Source organism: Haliotis rufescens, unplaced genomic scaffold (genome assembly GCF_023055435.1).
Source record: "Haliotis rufescens isolate VD_foot unplaced genomic scaffold, xgHalRufe1.0.p SCAF_15, whole genome shotgun sequence".
NCBI classification, from domain to species: domain Eukaryota; kingdom Metazoa; phylum Mollusca; class Gastropoda; order Lepetellida; family Haliotidae; genus Haliotis; species Haliotis rufescens.
The window spans coordinates 31,244,808-31,268,551 of NW_025963835.1; the positions used below are offsets into that span (position 1 = coordinate 31,244,808).

At 41.4% G+C, this 23,744-nt stretch overlaps 1 protein-coding gene across 1 annotated transcript; it reads right to left on the minus strand.

The window, feature by feature from the left end:
- Nucleotides 1-12,450: 12,450 nt before the first annotated feature.
- On the minus strand, nucleotides 12,451-19,293 carry LOC124132018. The gene is made up of 3 exons (XM_046495593.2): nucleotides 19,109-19,293; nucleotides 17,336-18,032; nucleotides 12,451-13,899 (listed from the first exon to the last, which is right to left on the minus strand). The coding sequence occupies exons 2-3, from the start codon at nucleotides 17,958-17,960 to the stop codon at nucleotides 13,424-13,426; spliced, it is 1,101 nt and encodes a 366-aa protein (XP_046351549.2). The 5' UTR covers nucleotides 17,961-18,032; nucleotides 19,109-19,293; the 3' UTR covers nucleotides 12,451-13,423.
- Between the last annotated feature and the right edge of the window lie 4,451 nt (nucleotides 19,294-23,744).

Sequence of the window (23,744 nt, forward strand, 5' to 3'; positions counted from 1 at the left end):
TGTGTATCCTATATCTCATGGGATATCATGATGATGTGTTTCTATATGTTGATATCCCAAAGTAAGGACAAGGAATCTTGTGATCATACTACCATACAGACGTTGTATTTTCATGTCATATTTTGTGATTGTAGCTAATTAACTTTGAAAGGACTTGTAATTTGCAATGACTTTTAATTAAGAAGGTCTTTGCCACGTGTCAGATTTGTGTAGCAAGTTCATGAAAACGAAGGGCTCAAGTCATGATCATTGTCAAGTTAAAGCCACACCTTATTTTACTTGCTATACATTTCATTTTTTTACAGGAAAATTCCTGTTGCTAGGTGAGGAAAAAGAGAAAGAAATATCAATTCAATTTTTTTATAAAGTTTTCTGCTCCACTACAGGTTGGCCGGTTTAAAAACATAAAACTGTTTAATGTGGGAAGAGAGCCAAACACAGCTGTTGCCTTATAATTGCAAACCTGATGAATCATGGGGAAACACTGTTATGCATCTATGCATCCTATCAACTTCAGGAAAATCAACACTTTATTTTGATTCCCATGTTTAATATATGTCAACTATAGTTGGGCCTTGTTTAGAAATATTTTTGGGGTAAATTATCATGATTATGCTATCAGTTTGGCGGGATAATAAAGAGAGCAAATTCTTGATATTTTTTGTCCATTTCAATTATATTTAGGCTCATATTGTGAATTACGAAATATATCTAGTTTTGCAGCTGTAGCTATAAAAAATATTTAGTCTCATACAAAATCCCGGCCCTAGAATATCAAATGGTCAATTCCTTTGGACATGGTACATCATCAAAAGTATGACGCTCAGAAAAGAGAATTTATAAAATATGAAATACTTAATTCAATACAGTCAGCACATTTTCACCACCTGAGTGGTATATTATCAATGATAGGTGAGCCTCTGTACCTCTAGTGTGACTGTTGTGTGTAGTGCTACTACAGAGTGACCATAGTGCGGGTGGTATCATTCACCAGGGAAGGTCGACTGTTGTACTACCGTATTCGACGTAATAAGCGCCCACGGCGATAATATATTGGCTAGTGAACAATCCCAATTAGCACCCCTTCCGATTGATCTATGTACACAAGACTTATTTATTCGTGTATAATACGCACTCGTGTGTTATGTGCACCCTTAATTATGGGCAATTAAACTCTGGAAAAATATATCTGTCGTATCATTTCAGACTGTCCACATAAACCACGAAATTTACGATCTTTTAACTCTGTTTTTTTTCCATCAAAATTATATTCTAATAAGAGCCCCATATTTCTAATTTTGAGAGCGCCCTGGCCGCTAATTACGGGGAATATGGTAATTGTTTTGCCAGTTGTGTTATTTGCATGTACATTGTGGATACCTTATGCAGTTATATCACAGAAATCATGGTGTTTTATGTGTGCAAATAGCCGTGAATCCTACAAGCACCTGGCGGTGATTCAAAGTGTTACTCATTCACTGTTTATTATTCATATGACATTGTACACCATGGAATACAGTGAATGAATTGAGCTAATATCGGTCGGAATATTGCCCCAAGAAGGCGAAAGTAAAGTTTTCAATAACCTAGTTTCACTTTGACAAAAGGCAAAGACTTTAAGGGGTTATTAGCATCCTTCATGTTGGTTTGTTGTTGAATTATTGTGAAGATTTCTTTAGCATTTAAATCATTGTTTGTTTAAAATAATGCAAATTGTTGTTCTCACGTGGTGTGATCTGTACATATAACATTAACTTATTCTAGAGTGAGTGAGTGAGTGAGTGAGTTGGGTTTAATGTCTCTTTGAACAGTGTTCCAGTTATGTCATTGCGTGTCAGCTTTAACTGGGATGAAGACCTGAATTAGCTTGATGTGGGAGGAAAGCCTTAAGTGATGCAGGTCTCAGACGTTTACCGCGTCGGTTAAACCGACCAGTATGGGTATGGTGCTGACAAACCTTGAAACATAATCGGGTCAAACCGGGATTCGAGCCCACGATCATAGGTTCCTGGCGTGCCCAAGGGACACAACTCTGGACAGCGAATTGTGGCGACTGGGCCCCGTGTCCCCCAACTTACTCTGGAAGTATGAAAGATGTGCGTGCGCGTGTGTGTGAGTGTGTGTATGTTCTGCAACGAATGTCCAACTCATATGAAGTGTTTTTACTTCACTGCAGCGCATGCTACCTCTGGGTTGGGCCACAGTGTCAGACGGTGTGAGTTACCATTCTACGATGACATGGATCTGGATCCACGTCATCCTATCGGCCATTCTCTGGTACAGATTAGATTCATTTCAGGCTGCTGTGAATTGGCTGTAACATTGCTGACTGCGGCATAAAGTAACATTCACCTGAGGAATTCTGTCTACACAATGACGTAATCAGTGCATGAAGGTTTAGCTTTTGTGCCCTACTCTATGTGGTAGAGACCTGTCCCGGTACACCAAGATACACATGTTACCCATCAACCTGAATATCCGAGTAAATAAAAATCTTATAAATCCCAAGTTGTTTTTTGTCACGTTTAACCAGAATCGGCATACAACAGGACAACGTATTTCATTAATACAATATCTAGCATCAATGGTGGCGGTTGAGTGGTTAAAGCGTTCGCTCGTCATCCGAAGAACGTGGTTCGATTCCCCATGGGTACAAAGAATGCGTAAGAAACTGTATTCGTGAATAGGTCTTCAGCGACCATGCGAAGTAAGGGGCGACTAACGGCATCGGGTGGTCAGGCTCGCTGACTTGGTTGATGCATGTCATCGATCCCAGTTGCGTAGATCGATGCTCATGATGTCAATCACTGGATTGTCTGGTCCAGACTCGATTATTTACAGACCACCGTCATATAGCTGGTAAGGATGAAACGATACACCGATATTCATCGCGATACTTGACCCACGATACGATATACGATAAACGCGGGCTCATTTATCGATACGCCACGATACGGAACGCAAATCTAAAGTACAGCGTTTCCTCGCTATTGTGCCTTTCAATAAACCGCTAACTTGGTTATAGCGCGCGGTAACGCATGGCTCCCCAAAACGTACTTACATTTTTAATAAGCTCAGGTTTTACACTGACATATGTTTTTTCCCATCTCAAAAAACATTATCAGCTGATCACCGCAAGCGCATAACACCGGAAATACCAGTCAGCATAACCGAACTGAAGTACGCAATTCAATACCATCATTATACTATCTTGTTATTAAAACGTGTTCATTGTATATCTGGACATGTGTTTGTAATATATTTTATTAATTTTATTCAAAATTTCATTTAATATTGTTTTCATTAAGTTAGGTGAAATCGTGTGTGAAGAGATACAGCAACCACGGTCAGATTACCGCTTTTGACGCATTGAAACGAACTTTAGTTGCTAAAGAATGGATACATATATTAAAAATGCCATACTTTGACTCGTTAAAAGTCATATTTGTGGCAATTTGGCTAATATATTTCAACATAACATTTTCGCAATCAAAATACCTGTCGCACGGGAAGTCCCTACGGTGACTGGTCAAATTGTTCCATACGTAAAATATCCCGCAACAGCAATCACCATTACCAAAATGCTACGCTTGTGGTTTCTAAATACATATATAGTAAAAGCTGCAACTAAAGTAACATGATATTGGAATATATTATTCCTGATAAAACAATAATTTCAGATACAATTTCTTCCACCATTGTTTTGAAGGAAAGTTCCACTTTGAACCTTATCAACTTCAATAGTCTTGTTATTATAAAATCGTGTTGACTGTTCCAAAATCATGAAAAGTCCAATCTTGACATGCTTTAAGTCTTGTTTTTGTATCATTGCGTATCGAGATACGTATCGTATCTTGACCAGAATATCGAGATGCCTATCGTAGATGCGTGCGGCGTTAAACAAATAAAAAAATATATTACAGATCGCCGTCATATAGCTAAACAACAAACAAACATAACATAACAAACTGACTCAGTTTACGTATGCCTATATGACAATAAAACGTTTTTTAGGTCTTCTTTGATTTCCGGTTTGGGACAGCGGCGCACTGTCAACAAGCAATATGCCTAGCATAACCGGTCTTCAGTGGTTTAACTCTTCGAATTTTGCAGCAGCCCTCAAAGAAATTAATCGTGACAAAATCATGACCTCCGACGTTGACATTTTCAGTCGGTCTGTGCAACTGAAGAAAATGTCAACTTTCATAAAAAAATCATGCTGAGCTAAATGTGCTGTTTTTGATTTCGATATTCTAAAGTTAGCGGAAACCCGATATGAGTATTGGAACGTACTAATCCATGTAAACATATGTATTTGGAAAGTGACAGGTGTCTGCTATGAAATGTAGTCTTGAAATTGACATAGGCAACACTTGTCACAGTTGACAGGCGTTTTTTAACTAGACTTGATTTTTTACAGATCGCCGTCATATACCCGGAAGTGTGGCGATAAAAAACAATATACATGAATATTGACCAATTAGTTGTACAGGAGTGGAACATGCAGTTCCGATGTGATTTATTATGACAAAGGAAACTTCAGGAAACAGTCAATACTTCACGAGCTGTTCACACGACGTTCCTACCTACCTTGTCAGAGCGTCCGCCCGGACAGCGGAAGGTCGGGGTTCGATCCCTGACCGCGTCAAACAAAAAGACGTTTAAGTGTGTGAGTGAGTTGGGTTTAACGCCGCTTTTAACTGTATTCCAGCTATATCACGGCGTGTCATCTTAATGTGGGAGGATAGCCCGAAGTGACGCAGGTCTCGGACGTTTACCACTTCGGTGAAACCAAAGAGCACAGGTATGGTGATGATAAACCTAGAAACATAATCGGGGTGAACCGGGATTTGAACCCATAATCATAGGTTTCTGGCGTGCCCAAGGGACGCAACTCTGCACAGCGAATTGCGGCGCCTCAGACGACTGGGCCACCCGTGCCCCTAAAAGACGTTTAAAGATGGTATTTGTTGTTAATCTCTCCCCCACCCCTCTCTCTCTCTCACACACACACACATATACTCTCTCTCTCTCTCTCTCACACACACACACATATACTCTCTCTCTCTCACACACACACACACACACACACTCTATACTCTCTCTCTCACACACACACACTCTCACACATATACTCTCACACAGTCTCACACATTTACTCTCACACACTCTCACACATATACTCACTCACACATATACTCTCTCACTCACATACACGTGCTCTCTCTCACATATACCCTCTCTCACACAGTCTCACACATATACTCTCTCTCACACATATACTCTCTCACACACACACTCTCACATATACCCACTCACACAGTCTCACACATATACTCTCTCTCACACATATACTCTCTCACACACACACTCTCACATATACCCTCTCTCACACAGTCTCACACATATACTCTCTCACACACGCTCTCTCACACATTTACTCTCTCACACACGCTCTCTCACACACGCACTCTCACACATATACTCTCTCACACACGCTCTGTCACACATATACTCTCTCACACACGCTCTCTCACACACGCACTCTCACACATATACTCTCTCTCTCACATACACACTCTCACATATACCCTCTCTCACACAGTCTCACACATATACTCTCTCACACACGCTCTCTCACACATATACTCTCTCACATACACCCTCTCACACACGCACTCTCACACATATACTCTCTCTCTCACATACACACTCTCACATATACCCTCTCTCACACAGTCTCACACATATACTCTCTCACACACGCTCTCTCACACACGCTCTCTCACACATATACTCTCTCACACACGCTCTCTCACACACGCACTCTCACACATATACTCTCTCACACACGCTCTCTCACACACGCACTCTCACACATATACTCTCTCACACACGCTCTCTCACACATATACTCTCTCACATACACTCTCTCACACACGCACTCTCACACATATACTCTCTCTCTCACATACACTCTCTCACACATATACTCTCACACACAGTCTCACACATTTACTCACACACTTTCATACACACTCTCTCACACATACACTCTCTCACACATATACTCTCTCTCTCACACTCTCACACATATACTCTCTCTCACTCTCACACATACTCTCTCTCTCTCTCTCTCTCTCTCTCTCTCTCACACACACACACACGTGCATGCTCTATAAGTGCAAGATTTGGTCAGCTCGGAGTCAGTATACTCAGCTGAGTTGGGGATCCATGTTAAACTGCGGCATGGTAACTCATTTAACCGCCACTATAAAACCAGCGTAGGGTGGGACCAGAGACCATACAATATTATATGGTACTTTTATATCGTACCTTTCTTCACGCGCCTTGTGGCTCGAAGTATGACGAGATGCACGAAATGACACAAGGTGTGTGTAAAAAGAAGGAATTCCTGTGGAAAAGAACCGGAATTTGAGTTAAAGATTTTGTTTCTTTACAGAGCTAAATATAGAAACAATATTAGGGGCGGGCGGATGCCGAGAAACATGCCTTACCTCCCACCCAGGCGATGTTCAATTATAACATCGAATTTGTGACATGCCAACTGAGCTACATCAATCAATTGTCACTATGAAGTGTAAACACCAGGTGTTATCGACCACGGACACCGGATCACGGCGGTATCAAAGTAAAGAGGTGGCAGCTGGCGTTGTTAACAGTAAATCATTAATGACTTCTCCGATCAAATGACGGTGTAAACCTGTCGCTAAGCTGTTAATTGTACGTGAATAATATCTTTGTATTTATACAGTAAAACCATTGGGGGTGCACGTACGAGGGGACTTTGTGGATCGGGTGGTTTAGACTCGATTATTTATAGGCCGCCGTGATAAAGTGGCGTAAACCAACTAGCAACTAAAATTCATCTTTTGGACATCACTATTCATCACAATACCAGCATTTTCTCGGAAAACAGCAAATGGCATTTTAAATACTTCAGTCAGTGATGAATGTGTTACGGAGTGAAAAGACCCGTGACGATTCCGGTCTTCACCAAGGCATGCTTGCCGTAAAAGGCGACTACGCTTGTCGTAAAAGGCGACTAACGGGATCGGGTGGTCAGGCTCGATGACGTGGTTGATACATGTCATCGATCCCAATTGCGCGGATCGATGCTCATGATGTCAATCACTGGATTGTCTGATCCAGACTCGATTATTTTACAGACCGCCGTAATATAGCTGGAATATTGCTGAGTGCGGCGTTAAACAACAAACAAACAAACAAACTAAGTGAAAACCGCAATCGGTAATAACTAGTGTGCAGGGTTATAGTCGTTTTTAAAATTTCTTGGGATTTGTTCAAATGAGGGTACAAGAACATAACTTTGTATACAGAAATCAGGCAAGTGTTGAACGGGTGCCTTTCATATGCTGGAATTTTATGGGGTTATTTGTCTTTCGTTTTCACAAGGCAACAAATTGATGGCTGGGCTTGTATCCGGTTAAAAAAATTTCAGTATTTCTCCACAGAACTTTTCAAATATACTCTTCAAAAAAAGAAACGCAATACGGATATTTTTGGCCATAAAAGCAAAATTAGCGGACTAACATGTGCAAAATGAAGAGCTTTTATGTGTTATAGTGTCAGTGACATATTTCCGGATCAAAATGATCACAACAAGGACATGCAAACCCTCAGTCGGGAAACACTTACGATTCGGAAAAAAACGGACCCAGTGCATTAATAAAGGGCCATGGAGCTGCACGCACAGAACGTGCATCAGCACTATGAACGGTATAAAAGTGCAGGGATTTTGGTTGCCTGACATCTGCGTCAATCGAACAGTGACAGTTCGAACATGCCAAGATTAACAGAAGTGCAAAGAAACAACGTCATGGGCCGCTTGCAGGCAGGGGAATCCCGATCGGCTGTAGCCAGGGTTTTCAATGTAGCGCCCAGCACCATCACAAGGCTATGGGATCGGTTTCAACAGCATGGGTCAACACGTGATCGGCCAAGGTCGGGACAACCAAGAGTAACCAACCCCGCCCAAGATCGCTATATCCGACTGCGCCACCTACGTGAAAGGACGACCATAGCCACCTCAATCGCATCCCAAATACACGGACTGCGCAGTATCTCCGATCAGACCGTACGAAACCGCTTAAGAGCAGCAGGTCTACGAGCAAGACGTCCTGTTCGACGCGTCATATTGAGTCGACAACATCGTCAACCACGACTGCATTGGTGTCGTCAACACAGGGTATGGCCTCAACTGCGATGGAGAGATGTCTGGTTCAGCGACGAATCAGGATTCTCCTCCGTCGAGGGGATGGAAGAGCACGGGCCTACAGACGTCGGGGAGAACGTTACGCCGGAAACTGCGTACAGGAAGTAGACATGTTTGGTGGGGGTAGCGTTATGATGTGGTTGGCTACATCGTATCATGGCAAAACAGGTTTGATCCATATCCAGTGCAATCTTACGGCTTAACGATACATCAACAAAAATTCTCCTGCCACACGTCCTCCCAATTGCAGCCAACGGCAACGGTGTATTCCAGCAGGACACCGCCCGACCGCATACAGCACGGATAATAAGAGCCTGTCTACGCAACAACAACGTTGATGTTCTCCCCTGGCCCTCAAGATCACCGGATTTGAACCCGATAGAGCACCTGTGGGATGAATTGGATAGACGGCTACGCCGACGTCAACCACAACCCCAGACGTTGCAGCAGTTGGCTTTTGCGTTGCAGGCCGAGTTGGCTACCATTCACCGGGATGTGATTCGCATACTCGTCTCTCCCATGGGCAGTAGATGTCAGGCCGCTATCGATTCCAAGGGGGGACATACGCGTTATTGTTGGTAGCTGACTTTCACCTTGGGCTTTTCCTATGTACCGATAACTGAGATGACTACAATCCACAACATTTTGGCTCAATACCTTGTATGGTTCCTTGTATAAATGTATTTTCCTACCTCATACAAATATGGCTTTGCGAATCTTTTTTTGAAGAGTAATATACTGGGTTAGTTACGACTGGTGCCTATCGATTTCACAGAAATATAAGATTTCATTTCAATGGCTCTTCTTCATGTTGTTTGAAACCGTGTTATTTTTAGAAAATATCCACGAAACAAACAGATCTTGTACAGCAAGACGACTATTAATTTAACTTTGCCTTTAAGATTGAACTAAGTTGATAAATGGCCGCCCGATTGACACGAGTGGGCGCGAATGCTTATAATGGTTGATTGACGTTGAGATTTTCCACTGATCCAATGTCCACCATGTGTTGAACGTTTCAGTTCAACGTTTTATAGAATTTCTTGAGTATAATTCTAGGGACGTTTCTACACTGGATCGTGACAATGTAGACATTGGGTTGCCCATCTGGTGGTCTCTAGAATATTGGATGTATGATTTACACTCGGTCAGATACTCATAGCCAAGCTTAACACGCAGCCACAAACACAATATACACACATGGCATCAATCTATATCGACACGGATGCAGTATAAGCCTTTTGTATGAGAGGTGCTCAATAGGCCTTAGTCGATACGCATAGAAAACCAGGGGAGAGAAATGGCGAGGCAAATGAGAGTGAATTATTTTTAACGTCGCTTTGAACTGTATTTTAGTCATATCACGGCTTGTCAGCTTGGTGTGTGTGTGTCGGGGGGTGGGGGGTGGGTGGGTGGGGGATAAGTGATACAAGTCTCAGACGTTTGCATACATGCTGAGATATGGTATGGTACTGTCTGACCTCGAACGAAAAGCAGGGCGAACCGGGATTCGTTAACGACCAGGTTGTATATTGAACGTATATGGATTACCTCCCCAGTAACCTGTGCTGGTCAGATAGAATCAGATCCAGTAACCTGTGCTGGTCAGACAGAATAGGTCCCCAGTAACCTATGGTGGTCACATTGAATAGGTTCCCAGTAACCTGTGCTGGTCAGATAGAATCAGATCCAGTAACCTGTGCTTGTCAGAATAGGTCCCCAGTAACCTATGGTGGTCACATTGAATAGGTTCCCAGTAACCTGTGCTGGTCAGATAGAATAGGTTCCCAGACACCTGTGCTGGTCAGATAGAATAGGCGCCTAGTAACCTGTACTTGTCAGATGGAATAGGCGCCTAGAAACCTGTGCTGGTCAGATAGAATAGGCGCCTAGTAACCTGTACTTGTCAGATGGAATAGGCGCCTAGAAACCTGTGCTGGTCAGATGGAATAGGCACCTAGTAAACTATGGTCGTGAGAATACGACACACACCCTCTGTAAGTGCAATGTTGGACCCTATTAAAGCACCAACCACCGGTGGCTTACCTGGATCTGGGTGTACCTGGATCAGGGTGTACCTGGATCAGGGTGTACCTGGATCAGGGTGTACCTGGATCAGGGCCTAGCTGGATCAGGGCTTACCTGGATCAGGGTGTACCTGGATCAGGGTGTACCTGGATCAGGGCGCACCTGGATCAGGGTGTACCAGGATCAGGGCGTACCTGGATCAGGGTGTACAGAAACAGAAACAATCCCAGTCTAGCTGGAGAGCTGACAAACATAAATTAGGCGTTGCGTCGAATTTATTCTTTCGGTGCCATAAGAAAAGAAGCCAGCTGGCGAATGTATTCAATTATTTATTTATTTTATAATACATTCAAGTTGCAGTTGAATTGACGACAGCACATTATGTTTAACTGGGTATTGACTGGTCGGTGACACGTGTTCCCATGCCATTTGCGTAAGTCCACTCTTTGAAAAAAGCAAAGCACAGGTAGAATTTTAGTTAATTTGTTGTACCTCATAAAGTCTATATATGAAATTTATTATCATAGATACAAGTATGAAATCCTGGAGCTCGATAGTCACATGTTGTCGTTGCACAAAAGCAATGAAAACTGTTCATTGTCATGTCACATAAGGCCACAAGGTTGCGCTGATTTCGTGTGACCGCCCCGAGCAGCAATCACGGCTCTGCATCTCCTCGGCACTGACTGGATAAGTGTGCGAATTCTGTCCTGTGGAATTCTGTGCAATTCTGCCATTAACGCGTTGGCCAGTGTCTTCGGCGTGTTCTGACATTGACGTACAGATGTACACGCCTATCGAGTTTATCCCCGAGGTGTTCCATTGGGTTGAGATCTGGAGATCTCGACGGCCAGGGCAAGGTGTTGATGTTGGCATTATGAAGGTAGTCTACCGTGACACGAGCTGTGTGCGGTGGAGCGTTGTCCTGTTGAAACAGCTCCCTCTGGCGGTAAATGATTGGAAGAAGGTAAGGTTGAAAAATTTGATTCATTTAGCGATTTGCCGTCAAATGTCCCTGAACCACAACCAAGTCAGATCTCGGGGTGTAGGATATGGCCTCCCACACAATGACACTACTGCTACCGAATTTGTCGAATTCACGTACATAATGTGGGTCAAAACGCTCATTTCGACGACGATAAACAGGTTGTCTTCCATCTCGCCGGAAATCGTGATTCATCGCTAAACCACACTCCTCCCAAGTTTCTCAAATTCCAAGGCTGTAAGGTATGACACCAACGCAAGCGTCGCTGCAGATGGATCTGTTGCAAAACAGGGACGATAACTGGTCTTCAGGGTCGAAATCCAGCCTCGCGCAGATGGTTCCTGACAGTCTTGTCCTATATCCTCCTCAAACCAGGGATGCGTCCTGCAGCCTCCGTAGCTGTGGCATTGCGACGACGTGGAACAGTCGAATGTAGCAATCCTGTGCAGGGGTGGTACTCTTGGTCGGCCGGTTCTCGGACGGTCCGCAGTGGAATTGAACTGTGTGTATCTGTCACACAAGGCGGAAAATGGTGCTGTGGTGTTCCGATCGGCAGCGCTGAGTCTCGGCATTTTCGAACTTGAAATATGTTGACAATTGAATAACAAATTATTGGCTTATGCTTGCCTTTTTATTATTATTATTATTATTATTATTATAATAAACAGATAGATTTCTCCCAAACGAGTGCCGCTTGATTAGATGGCTATTTTTAGCGTGGTGACGTTTGAACTAGACTCAAAACGAAGCTGAGGTCGATGGGTCCTGGGTAGACATCATGAGTGAGTAATTGAGTGAGTGAGTGAGTGAGTGAGTTGGGTTTACCACTGCCTTGAACAGTATTCCAGTTATATCACGGCATGTCAGCTTGATGTGGGAGGAAAGCCCTGCGTGATGCTGGTCTCAGACGTTTACCAATTTGGTGAAATCCACGAGCACGGGTATGGTGCTGACAAACCTAGAAACATAATGGGTAGTCATCATAAACTGTGTCACTATGCTTCAAGCAAGCAAACCATCTGAAGGTCATGGGGTTGCATTCGTTTGTTTGTCCTGGCTGATACTAGATGTACATTTTTGTAGATCTGTTCTAAAGTCTTACAATTGAGTATACATCACGCCCATATTGAATAAAGTCAATATTAGGAAAAAATGAGACATATTTAGTAAAAATATTATTTTATTGTTTAGGGTATCTAAAACAATAATGAAAACATGTTTGTGTAGTTGTCCTATAGAATATGAAAACAAATACATACATACAAACATATGAGTAATGGAGTATATGTTAATACAATATTCATTATATGCATAATTGTTCTTCATTGTCTTATTGAGGAAAGGGTCCTCCCAGTCGCGTAAAGCGCTGGAATTCGCCGTGTTAAGACCTGCATCACTGCGCGCTTTCCACTCCCACATATCAAGCTGACAATACTGTTCTAGACGGCGTCAAGCAAAACTCATTTACTGGTTTTCTTATTGTGGGGAGAATGTATATCTGCTGACGAAAGTTCACCAAAAATGTTTTTAATGTTTAAAAGGTATTAAAAAGGGTTCCTGTGTCACAACACGATCGAAGTATGACATTGTACCTGTGTACTGACGTATACCGGAGATGTAGTGCTATGTGAGTGAGTGAGTGAGTGGGTGGGTGAGCGAGTGAGTGAGTGAGTGAGTGAGTGAGTGAGTGAGTGAGATCAACGCCTCTTTGAACAGTATTCATATCACCATGTTTCAGCTTGATGTGGGTGGAAGGTCTTAGACGTGTATTACTTTGGTGAAGAACCCAAGCCCGGGGATAGTGCTAACAAACCTAGAAACATAATCAGGTCGAACCGGGATTCTTTGCCCTATGGCTGCGAAATGAAATATTCAAATTCTGTTTTTAGCGTTGCGCATTTCCGATTTTAAGTTATCAGTATATTCTAGAGTTTGTTTATATTTTACACAGAGGTGACAACTAACAACTAACATACATACATGCATGCATTAATGCATTAATGCATGCATACATACATACATACATACATACATACATACATACATACATACATACATACATAAAATATAATATAGCACAACAAAGTCTTATATCACGTTGCATGAACCATCACTCTTTGGTTTTTGTCAGTGTTCTCTCAAAAACGTCTTTATCATATTCCCAACAATGTTTCCTTGCCGTAATAGATATACCGCAGAACTTGTCCAAATGTATTGTTAAGTTTCTTGATATCATCCGGTGATTTTGGAAAGGATACAGATGGCGTATCCATCCAGATATGCATGGCGTAGTTGTCTCGCCAGTTGAAGTTACTTTTATTAAACATGGCGTCCCTTTCAAACCAATTTGGATTGTACAGTCTCTTCGATTCCAAGTTAACAGCTGCGGGATTCTCCAACCACAGTTGCTTAGCTTTCGCCATGGAGTTGGCATTATATGGCGAAATGCTGTACTTCTTGTAATCCTTGTACCATGTGGTGATGAAGGGGGAGTGTCTCTTGGCAGCTATGAAGGCGTTGCCCATCCCCGTTCCGTTGTCAAGGAGACCAAGTGTGATGTCATGAACCCTGAGTGGATCTAGAGACTGTAGCACAACCATGTCCAGATCGAGGTACACACCGCCATTGGCTGAGAAACAAATACACGAAATGGGTGAGGAAATTGTGTTTAACGACGATGTTGGTGACAGACAGTATTCTGGAGTGGGGCTAGAATTCTTTTTATTTTATTTTAAATAACGTGTTCAGGAAAGCATAGGAAAAGATGATTTTTTCTCTGATTCTACACGAACATAAGATTGGACATGTTAGGTGATGACATGAATGCAAAAATGTATTGAAACAGTGATCGAAGAAATAATCAAAATAAATATCAATACCCCCCCCCCATTACAATATTAAATGGAGGGACTTTTACCAATACTATAGAGTAAAGCTCGAATACTGGGATACTCGACATGCATATCGAGTTATCCTTAGACTGTGATGGTAAATAGAGTTTCTATTAACAAACAACTGTCTGTTCTTGCATTAGTATCTGCCGGTGTAGGAGGCTCAACTATATTTACAAATCGGTATATTCAGCAATTTATGTTTTTATTTGCTATGCAGTACTAAATGTTTTAACTGTCTCTCCCAAACAAATGAGTGGCTCTGTACACGAGATCTGTCATGAGAACACAATAGAGTAGAATTAATAACAATGTCTTCTACCCTTTGGTTCGCGACTTGAGAGTTGTCACTGACCACGCAGAGCGAATAGGGATCGGGAAGATGTGCCATGAAGGGTGTGACACCTCCACAGAAGCCGGGGCTATTGGTGGACACATTGGGAGAGACAAACCCCTGGGCAAGATATTGGAAAAGTAACATAGTTTACGTTAATGGACGATACAGTTTATTTGCTCAATAAAATGTACGTTGTAGTGATAACAGCGATAAAAAGCTAACACTGTTCTGTGCATAGGATAACTTGAATGACTCGGGAATATTTGATAAAATCTGTAAGTTAGAAACAGCTAAAATATCTCAGATGTAAAATGATGGGTTTCAATTCCAGAACACTTTCAAAATTTCAAATGCTTGCAAGGCATGATTTAAGGCAAGTCATTCGGTGTCACACTGCACCTGAAACATCACATACTCTATCACAACAGGTGCGACATAATTGTTATTGTTCAGAACATGACACAGGTTACCAATCGAATGCGGAAGACGGAATACCACACCATTATTTGATCGGAAATACACATTGTGTCATTTGTTGTTTAACGCCGCACACAGCAATATTCCAGCTATATGACGGCGGTGTGTAAATAATCAAGTCTGCACCAGACAATTCATTAACTCGCATCGTGATTATCGATCTGCGCAGTTAGGATACGATGACATACATCAAGCAAGTCAAGCAAGTCAGCGAGGCTGACCACCCGATCCCGTTAGTCGCCTATTTCGACAAGCAAGGGTTGCTGAAGACCAATTCCTGACCTGGATCTTCACGGGTCGGGATTATTTTTATCCAATTAGACATTTGAAATACAAATCCCCTATCCCCCTTTCAACGTGTGGACTTATTAATCTCGTTCAATGTAAAATATTATCTGATAATAAGCAGCGGGCAACATATTTTAAAATTGTAATATTTGCTGTATATATAACCTCGAGAGAAATCGATTAAACACAGCATGTAGCAACAAAGAGCTAAGAATCGAATTCTGAGAATAAAAGTGACCATTTTTTGCTTAAGTTATATTTGTCATCCTTTTTTATTGCAATAAATTTCTTGAATGAATATATGTTTTTATTAGTTTTAAAAGTATATATATATTCGGTTTGATTCCTTTGGATCAACAGACACAAATATGTCTTTTCCACCAAAAAAGTAAATCATTAATTAAAGTACTAGAGTAGTTAGAACCAAACAAAATAAGATATTTTGTCAATTTATTTTTTGTGTGCGAAAGATAATTATTAAGCCAAAGTTCGAAGTTTTTTAGTTTCATTATACATGTATTCCCAAAAGACATGGCTGGTGTTCTCATTGACAGCGTTGCTAAAGTTACATACACTGGTGTCTACAAGATTCATTGTTGATAGTTCCTTCTTTGTGTAGATCATTCCTGTCTTGAAAATCTAAAAGTTTTACATCCTTCAGTTTAAATCTATGTACAGCAAATATTTTTTTCCAATTAAACTCACAGTCAAACATTGATTGCCATTTATCACAAACTTTAAGATCATATTCAGTTGATATTAATGTATCATGAAAGATTCTAACGCCTTTTACAGGTTTCATCAGATCACTTAAGCAACTGTTTAAATACAAGTTATTAAAATAAATTTTTCTAGTTTTCTTGATTGTTGTTTTCCATGAGTATATTGTATATTGAAAATTAAATATCTATAGTCTAATATTGTACTTTTAATCGGATATTTTAGAGTCAGTTCTTCAAATGACATCAATCCGTTTTCATTGCATATATCTTTAATTGAGTAAATTCCATTATTAGCCCATTGCTTTACGTAGTGTTGTTTGTTTTGTTTATTAGTAATGTTCTGGATATTAATAATGCCACAATGGTTGGCCTGTTACAATACATTCAATGAGAGTATGTATACTCTCTCTAGTTCAAACGCAATTGTTCGCAATGTGTGAAGCCCATTTTTGGTGTCCCCGCCGTGATATTGCTGGAATATTGCTAAAAGCATCGTAAAACCATACTCACTCACTCCACTATAGGACTGGAAGCAGTATTTGGCCGAGCAGCCGTCAATCGTGGTGAAACACACTAGGCCATCTGGCAACAGCTTTGCTTGTAGGTAAATCTATGTCTATGGGGGCCTAGTGTTGTCATCAATATACACCTGACGTCAACACTACATAATCATTTATCCATTGAAACGTTAAGTGAAAGACGAAATTGAGCGATGTATGAATGCAAATTCTTATATGGTAATTGGCAGCTCGTTGGATTGCGTCTGTATCTATGCTTGAAATAATTCCTAGCTCGTTAGTTTTTTTATGCGAATCACCGGAAGCTCTAGAACGCAACTGATAACTGGTGTTTCGCGTGGAAAGGAAGAATCCTTTTCAATTGATCAGGGGATTGTTGCGGCAAGGCTATTAAATGTGTTCACCATGTGCCTCGTCCACACAACACAAGCACTTCAATCTCAAGTTGTGATTTTACTTACGTTCGTTTGGCAGTGGCTCGTTGTGAATTGTCTACATTGACTAACCAAAAAGCACTCACTCACTCACTCTCATGATGAATTTTGTCTACATTCAATCACCTGGAGGCCTGTGAAGATCAGGGTTAGAATAGGTCTACAGCAACCCATGCTTGCCGTAAAAGGCGACTATGCTTGTCGTAAGAGGCGACTAACGGGATCGGGTCGTCAGGCTCGCTGACAAGGTTGATGCATGCCATCGATCCCAATTGCGTGGATCGTTGCTCATATTGTCAATCACTGGATTGTCTGGTCAAGACTCGATTACTTACAGACCGCCGTATAGCTGGAATATTGCTGAGTGCCACTTTAAACAACAAACAAACAAAACTCACCCAGAAGCAGTTGAAGTCGGATGATATCGGACATGTGGGTCCTATGCTTGACGGTGACGTTGTTAAGACGTCGCGGCGGGTGCCTGTAGATGACCCGCACCCCCAGTTCCTTCTCAGCTTTATTCCACCAGTGACCCCCCATGGCCACATCACTCACAACATATATACCCCACGGCTCCACAAACTTCTTTGCGCTCAAGAAACTTATATAGTGCAAGAAAGTCGGCTCCTTTATCCCAACAGACACGTAGTAAACTATTTTGGGAACCAGGCTGCCGCCATGTTGATTCACGTCATCCAGGTTTTTGCTTTCTGGTAGAAGACACGTCACGTTTTCTCTCGTGTTGTTTTGGTAACGGAACCATCTGCATATGACGTCACTGATCCCGGCCTGCTCGTCACACAACCATTGTGGTTCCATGCATGAGGCTGACGGGTCTACTTCGTGAAGCAGGTGATAGGAGCACGCGTTTGACCAACTGACGTTAACGTCAACGTCGCTCAGGAATTGAAAGTATCGCATGCGGCGGATGGCACTGTTTCTCAGCAAGGAGGACATGTTGTACACATACATGATTATGCACGTGACACAGCACAAGACCAGGCATCTGATATATCTCCTCATGGTAAGTAGTCTGTAGTTCCTAGATCCCCACGTGAAACAGCTTGAAACGTCACGTTTCTCCGACTCGCTTTACTGCAAAACGAGTTGTATATAAATAAGTAATACGATAAGTTCTATTTACAATACATATGCATCTCACTTAAATGCCAGCGATACCAGAACCAATCGAGCCACGATAAGACAACCCAGTGGTTGATAGTATGAGCGACGTAGGATACGACGACAAACAACCTGATGTCACATTTGTAATGACCCGATCTTCATAAGTTGGCTCTTACGACAATAATTGGGTGCCGTGGGCTTATTCTGTCTCAAAACACCAGGAGACTTTTAAAAAAGTAAATGAATATCCATAACAACTGACCACAACACAATAAATTGAAATAACACAGCAAACCACACACCACAATAATTTCAATAACATGCTGCATAGATCAGAGTAATATTTTCCTTCAGTAATATACACCTTGATTCCATTGTTACAGGTTTCTATTATATGAAGCCTTGAGTAGTGTGTAAACTTTATAACTTGCAGCAACATACGTCGCTTGAATACTTGGTGAGTGATTATTATTATTATTATTATTATTATCATCATCATCATCATCACCATCATATTATTATTATTATTATTATTATTATTATCATCATCATCATCATCATCATCATCATCATCACAACCATCATCATCATTATTATTATTAACCTTATACATTCCAACAGTTTTCTCCCAAACGAGTACGACTTGATTAGACGGCCATCTTTTGCGTGCTGACATTCGAACAGTACTCAAAATGAAGCTGATGTCGATGGGTACAGGGAAACCATCAGGAGTCAGTGAGCGAATAAGTTGGGTTTAAACCGCTTTGAACAGTATTCCAGATATATCACGGCGTGTCAGCGCCCTGTCGGTGGAAAGCCCGACGTGATGAATACCACACCTTGGCGAAACCCACCATCACGGGTATAGTGTTGACATTGCACGAGACATAAACAGGTCGAATCTTGGTTTCGAACCCACGAAACCTGTTTTCGGGCACGCCTTTGGGCAGCGGGCCTGTCTTCGACGACTGGGCCACCCGAGCCCCTTGTGATTACTGAAAATAAGGAATATTAAAGAATAACATTGATCACAAAGTGCTCTATACCTGCGTGGAGTAGACAGTCAGGTCTTCAGTAATGGCAAGGGGAACAGCTGAGAGACTACGTCATAAACGTCCTGTGTCGAAGCGATGGAGTATTTAACTTTCGGAAATGTGTCTCGCCCGAAGGTTAATCATGCCCGACACAGTAAGTTCAATGGGACCAGAGATTGATAAGCTGCACAGGTGGCGCTTCAGATTACAGCGGGGAAACTAACGGGAATCAATGGCCCGCCCTGTTACAGTTTCTGCCGGCATCGCTGCTCGACTCTTCAAGGTGAGGTAAATGAATTGCTATATTTCTGTAAATAATCGAGTCTGGACCAGACAATCATGTGCATCGATCTACTCAATTTGGATACGATAACATGCATCAACCAAGTCAGCGAGCCTGACCACCTGATCCCATCAGTCGCCTCTTTCGACAAGCATAGTCGCCTCTTTCGACAAGCATGGGTTGCTGAAACCAATTCTAACCCGGAATCTTGGGTTGCTGAAACCAATTCTAACCCGGAAACTTGGGTTGCTGAAACCAATTCTAACCTGATATTTTCACGGGATGTGAGGTAAATGAAGGATTGGGACACAGCATGTGTTTTATTCAGCGAACATGTTTTTTGAAAAATCGGGAAAAGATATATTCTCTATTTCTATCTGGAAAAATGGTTGCTTTGAAAAGGATACCGTGACAAGGGTAAAATAACAATGTTACACGAATAGCGCCACTGACGTAATGACAGTACATGTATCAAGTTACTGAGTGAATGAGTGAATGAATAGGAATAGTTTAAGACCTCTTTTATCAATATACCAGCAATATTTTAGTTCTTCAAACATTTACCCATGAAGCTGGACATGATGAGCGAGGGTTTTAATTAACTTAGCCTCCGGCTCTTGTTATGATGAGAGAGTATATATATGATTGTATAAAAGACAAACTAACAGATTTCATGGCACATTTTAACAGTCCTTCAACGTGGCTTAGGCCTCGGTAATGGGTGATCGATACCCTGTATTTAGGTTGTTATATGGCTGTGTCATTTAATGTTAAACAATGTTGTAAATGTATTGCATTGTTTCCGTTAAGATTCAGTAGAGGTTCATAACATTATCTTTCAAGGAAACTTAGTTGTCAAGAATGTATGACTATCTAATGTAATTAGTGGTGTGGATGATACTATACTAGATGCGTTTGGAGTCAAATGTAATCTGCAATCTTATAGAACAGCTATAGACTAATCCAACTTGTTATGGAACTTTCTAGAAGGGATTTAGACTATATGAGAGGGCAAGTACGTGGCAATTTCATCTCACATTACATCAAGACCAGCGGTTGTGTGAAAATCGTGTTTTTTACCCTGAATATCCATCCTAGGCCTAATTTGGAAGTTTGACCCCTGTTGCTGCTGGGTGAATATTATTATCACTGCTATTACCACTGCTATTGTATTTAATACTTCCATTGTAACTGTACTGCCACTCTATCGTGTACTGTCATTGTAATAGACTTTGCAGTAATGTGTATTTGATTTGTAAACCAAGTTATTTTACAATACAATTATTAATTTATATTATTTATTTGCTGATTGGTGGTTTCGAACGGAATTCTTTTGCGTAGAGCTTTCTGGGTTAACATATTGTTTCAACATAGAAGTCGACGTGTGACAAGGTAACACCTCACATGTATGAACACTTCCTGGGTGGTTTGCGCCAATGCTCTTGTGTGACGACCTTTCCGACAATGAGAAGCTTGAGGAATATACGCATATAGCGATGATGATATTTGGTGATATGTGATTGGTCACCGTTCGCTAATATACACTCCGCAATATCTCCCGCACAGTCTGTGTCACATCCGTGCTATTTAGTAACCACATGTATCCCCGGAAAGTAATGAGCTTTACGACAGTGTTGTATGTAGAACAATGCACATATCGCATTGTGTGTGGTTCTGTGATACAAAATACAACATAAAGACAATGAACGAGGCAGGCGTACAATTATATCCTGTATGTTCGCATGTGAATGGTCCTCGGACTGCCTATATTTGCTATGTTCAGATGGTTGTCTGGTCAAGACCGTTAAAGGTCGCCGTCATTGGGAGTACAGCTGAGCGGCGTTAAGAAGCAAACGCTTACTTTTGTATGCACGTTGTGTGAGTGGCGGTGCTACCCTTAGGGCAGGACTTGCTTTTCCTTTTCTCGAACACTTGGCGTCATCACTGATTTTCAGTTCTCCATTCATATAATTTTAACTACTATTTTGCCTTTGCTCTCAATGAATCTGAATAATTGAGACTGGTGATTTTCTGGCGTTGACGTTTTATACTTGCTACTGTATGTAGACACAATTACATCAATTTTATGTTCATCTGCCAACAGAACAAATGTTTAAATTCAAAAAGTCCACTCCAGTCAAGTCGTATACAGAGAAGGCTAGACCGAATGGTAGGGCATCTTTGTAAATGTTTCGATCGCGATATGTGCATATTTTTACATTCATGTCAGTTCCAACAAAGAGTACGGGTGTGCACGATTCTGACGATTCTGTTTAACGAATGGCTGTGGGGAAATCAGAGTCACATGTCAGTCTTAGAAATTCGTGCCTAAAAGATTTATTGAGTGAGTGAATATGGTTTTACGCCGCTTTTAGCAATATTCCAGCAATATCACGGCGGGGGACACCATAAATGGGCTTCACACATTGTACCCATGTCGGGAATCGAACCCGGGTCTTCCGCCCGCCTAAAAGACAGTTTGTCGCCATTCCTGCTTGAATAAGACAAAAATGAATGTTCACTAAGTCTTCATTTTCTGTCTTTTATATTCATTTCCAATCTGTAGCAAAATCGATGCCATGAGAACTAGTTCAGAATTATTTCCCTCAAATGCTACTGGTGAACTATTACCATTGAAATTTTACTTGTCCTCGGCAAAATATAGTGGTCTCGGGCCAGCGGACTAACGTGAATTTCGAAGGCTGCATGCTCATGTGATCCTGTTATCAGCTTTTACCAGTCAATTATAAGCCGACGTTTTGCGATAATTGTATCAGAATTTTAGATGTTTGAGACTGACTATTGCACAGGGGGAGCTTCAGATGGTCTGAGGGGCGGTCGGGTAGCCTAGTGGTTAAAGCGTTCGCTCGTCACGCCGAAGACCCGGGTTCGATTCCCGACATGGGTACAATGTGTGAAGCCCATTTCTGGTGTCCTTCGCCGTGATATTGCTGGAATATTTCTAAAAGCGGCGTAAAACCATACTCACTCACTCACTCACTCAGATGGTCTGATTAATTTCAAAGAGTTCTATTGCCGGAACACGGACTCATCCAATGTAGGACAATATTTGGAGACGACCAGACATACCCATCATTTCAGGCTGTGTGTTACCCGCATCCGTATCTCTATATTAGACTCACAATAATGACTTAAGTTTCTGTAACTAACAGTGATTTTGATCCTTTTACATTGGTTTGGCACTATTTGTGTAACAGTTAATTGCTGGAATATAGTGTAACGCCACGGCTTGTTCTGGGTCGGAACGCAACATTCATGTACACGTCAATAAACCAGTATAAACTGCGCGTGTCAGCCATTGTTATACGACAGTAAGTGTCCAATATGCTGCAATATGCCGCAATAAATGTTGGCATTGTGCAAAAATCATGAAAGATTGACTAACATTATTGATTTACGTTTGTGTGTTTTGAAAAATGATCGTCTTCGAAACAAAAACGGTTAAGGTCCAGTGGAATTCAAAATAAGTTTTTTTCTATTGTAATAATCAAAGAAACTCAGTTAAAATAACACTTAAAAACATTGTTAATATCATATTGAATTTGGTATAATTATATAAACTTGGATAAAATAGTGGACTTGGTAAATGTCCTGGAGTCAGCATAAAAACGTCTAGTATTACATATAGAAATATGCCACAGCAGCCATATTACAAATGCAAAAATGATGTCATTGATTTGAAGGCATTTACATGTTTGCGTGCGTGCGTGCATGCGTGCATGCTAAGGTCAGTAGTTCATTAAAGGATCTCACCCAAATGTCTTTGATATCAAAGACTATTATAACACTAGTTAGACAGAGGCGGGACCAGAATAGTTACCTTCTGTACGTGCTGAAGTAACACGCAGCAGAATATTGAGGTTTTGTCGGTCAGTACAACGGGCGGTTAGGCTGATTGAAACATATTGTTTATGAGGGTGAAACGATACACCGATATTCCGATGCATCGCGATACTTGACCCACGATACGATAAACGTGGGCCCATTTATCGATGCGCCACGATACGGAAGGCAAATCTCAAGAACAGCGTTTCCTCGTTATTGTGCCTTTCAATAAACGGCTAACTTGGTTATAGCGCGGTAACGCAAAAAAGCTCCCCAAAACGTACTAACATTTTTAATATGCTCAGCTGCAGGTTTTACACTGACAGATGTTTTTCTCCATCACAAAAAACATTATCAGCTGATCACCGCAAGCACATAACACCGGAAAAACCAGTCAGCAAAACCGAACTGAAGTACGCAATTCAATCCCATCATTATACTATCTTGTTATTAAAACGTGTTCATTGTATATCTGGACATGTGTTTGTAATATATTTTATTAATTTTATTCAAAATTTC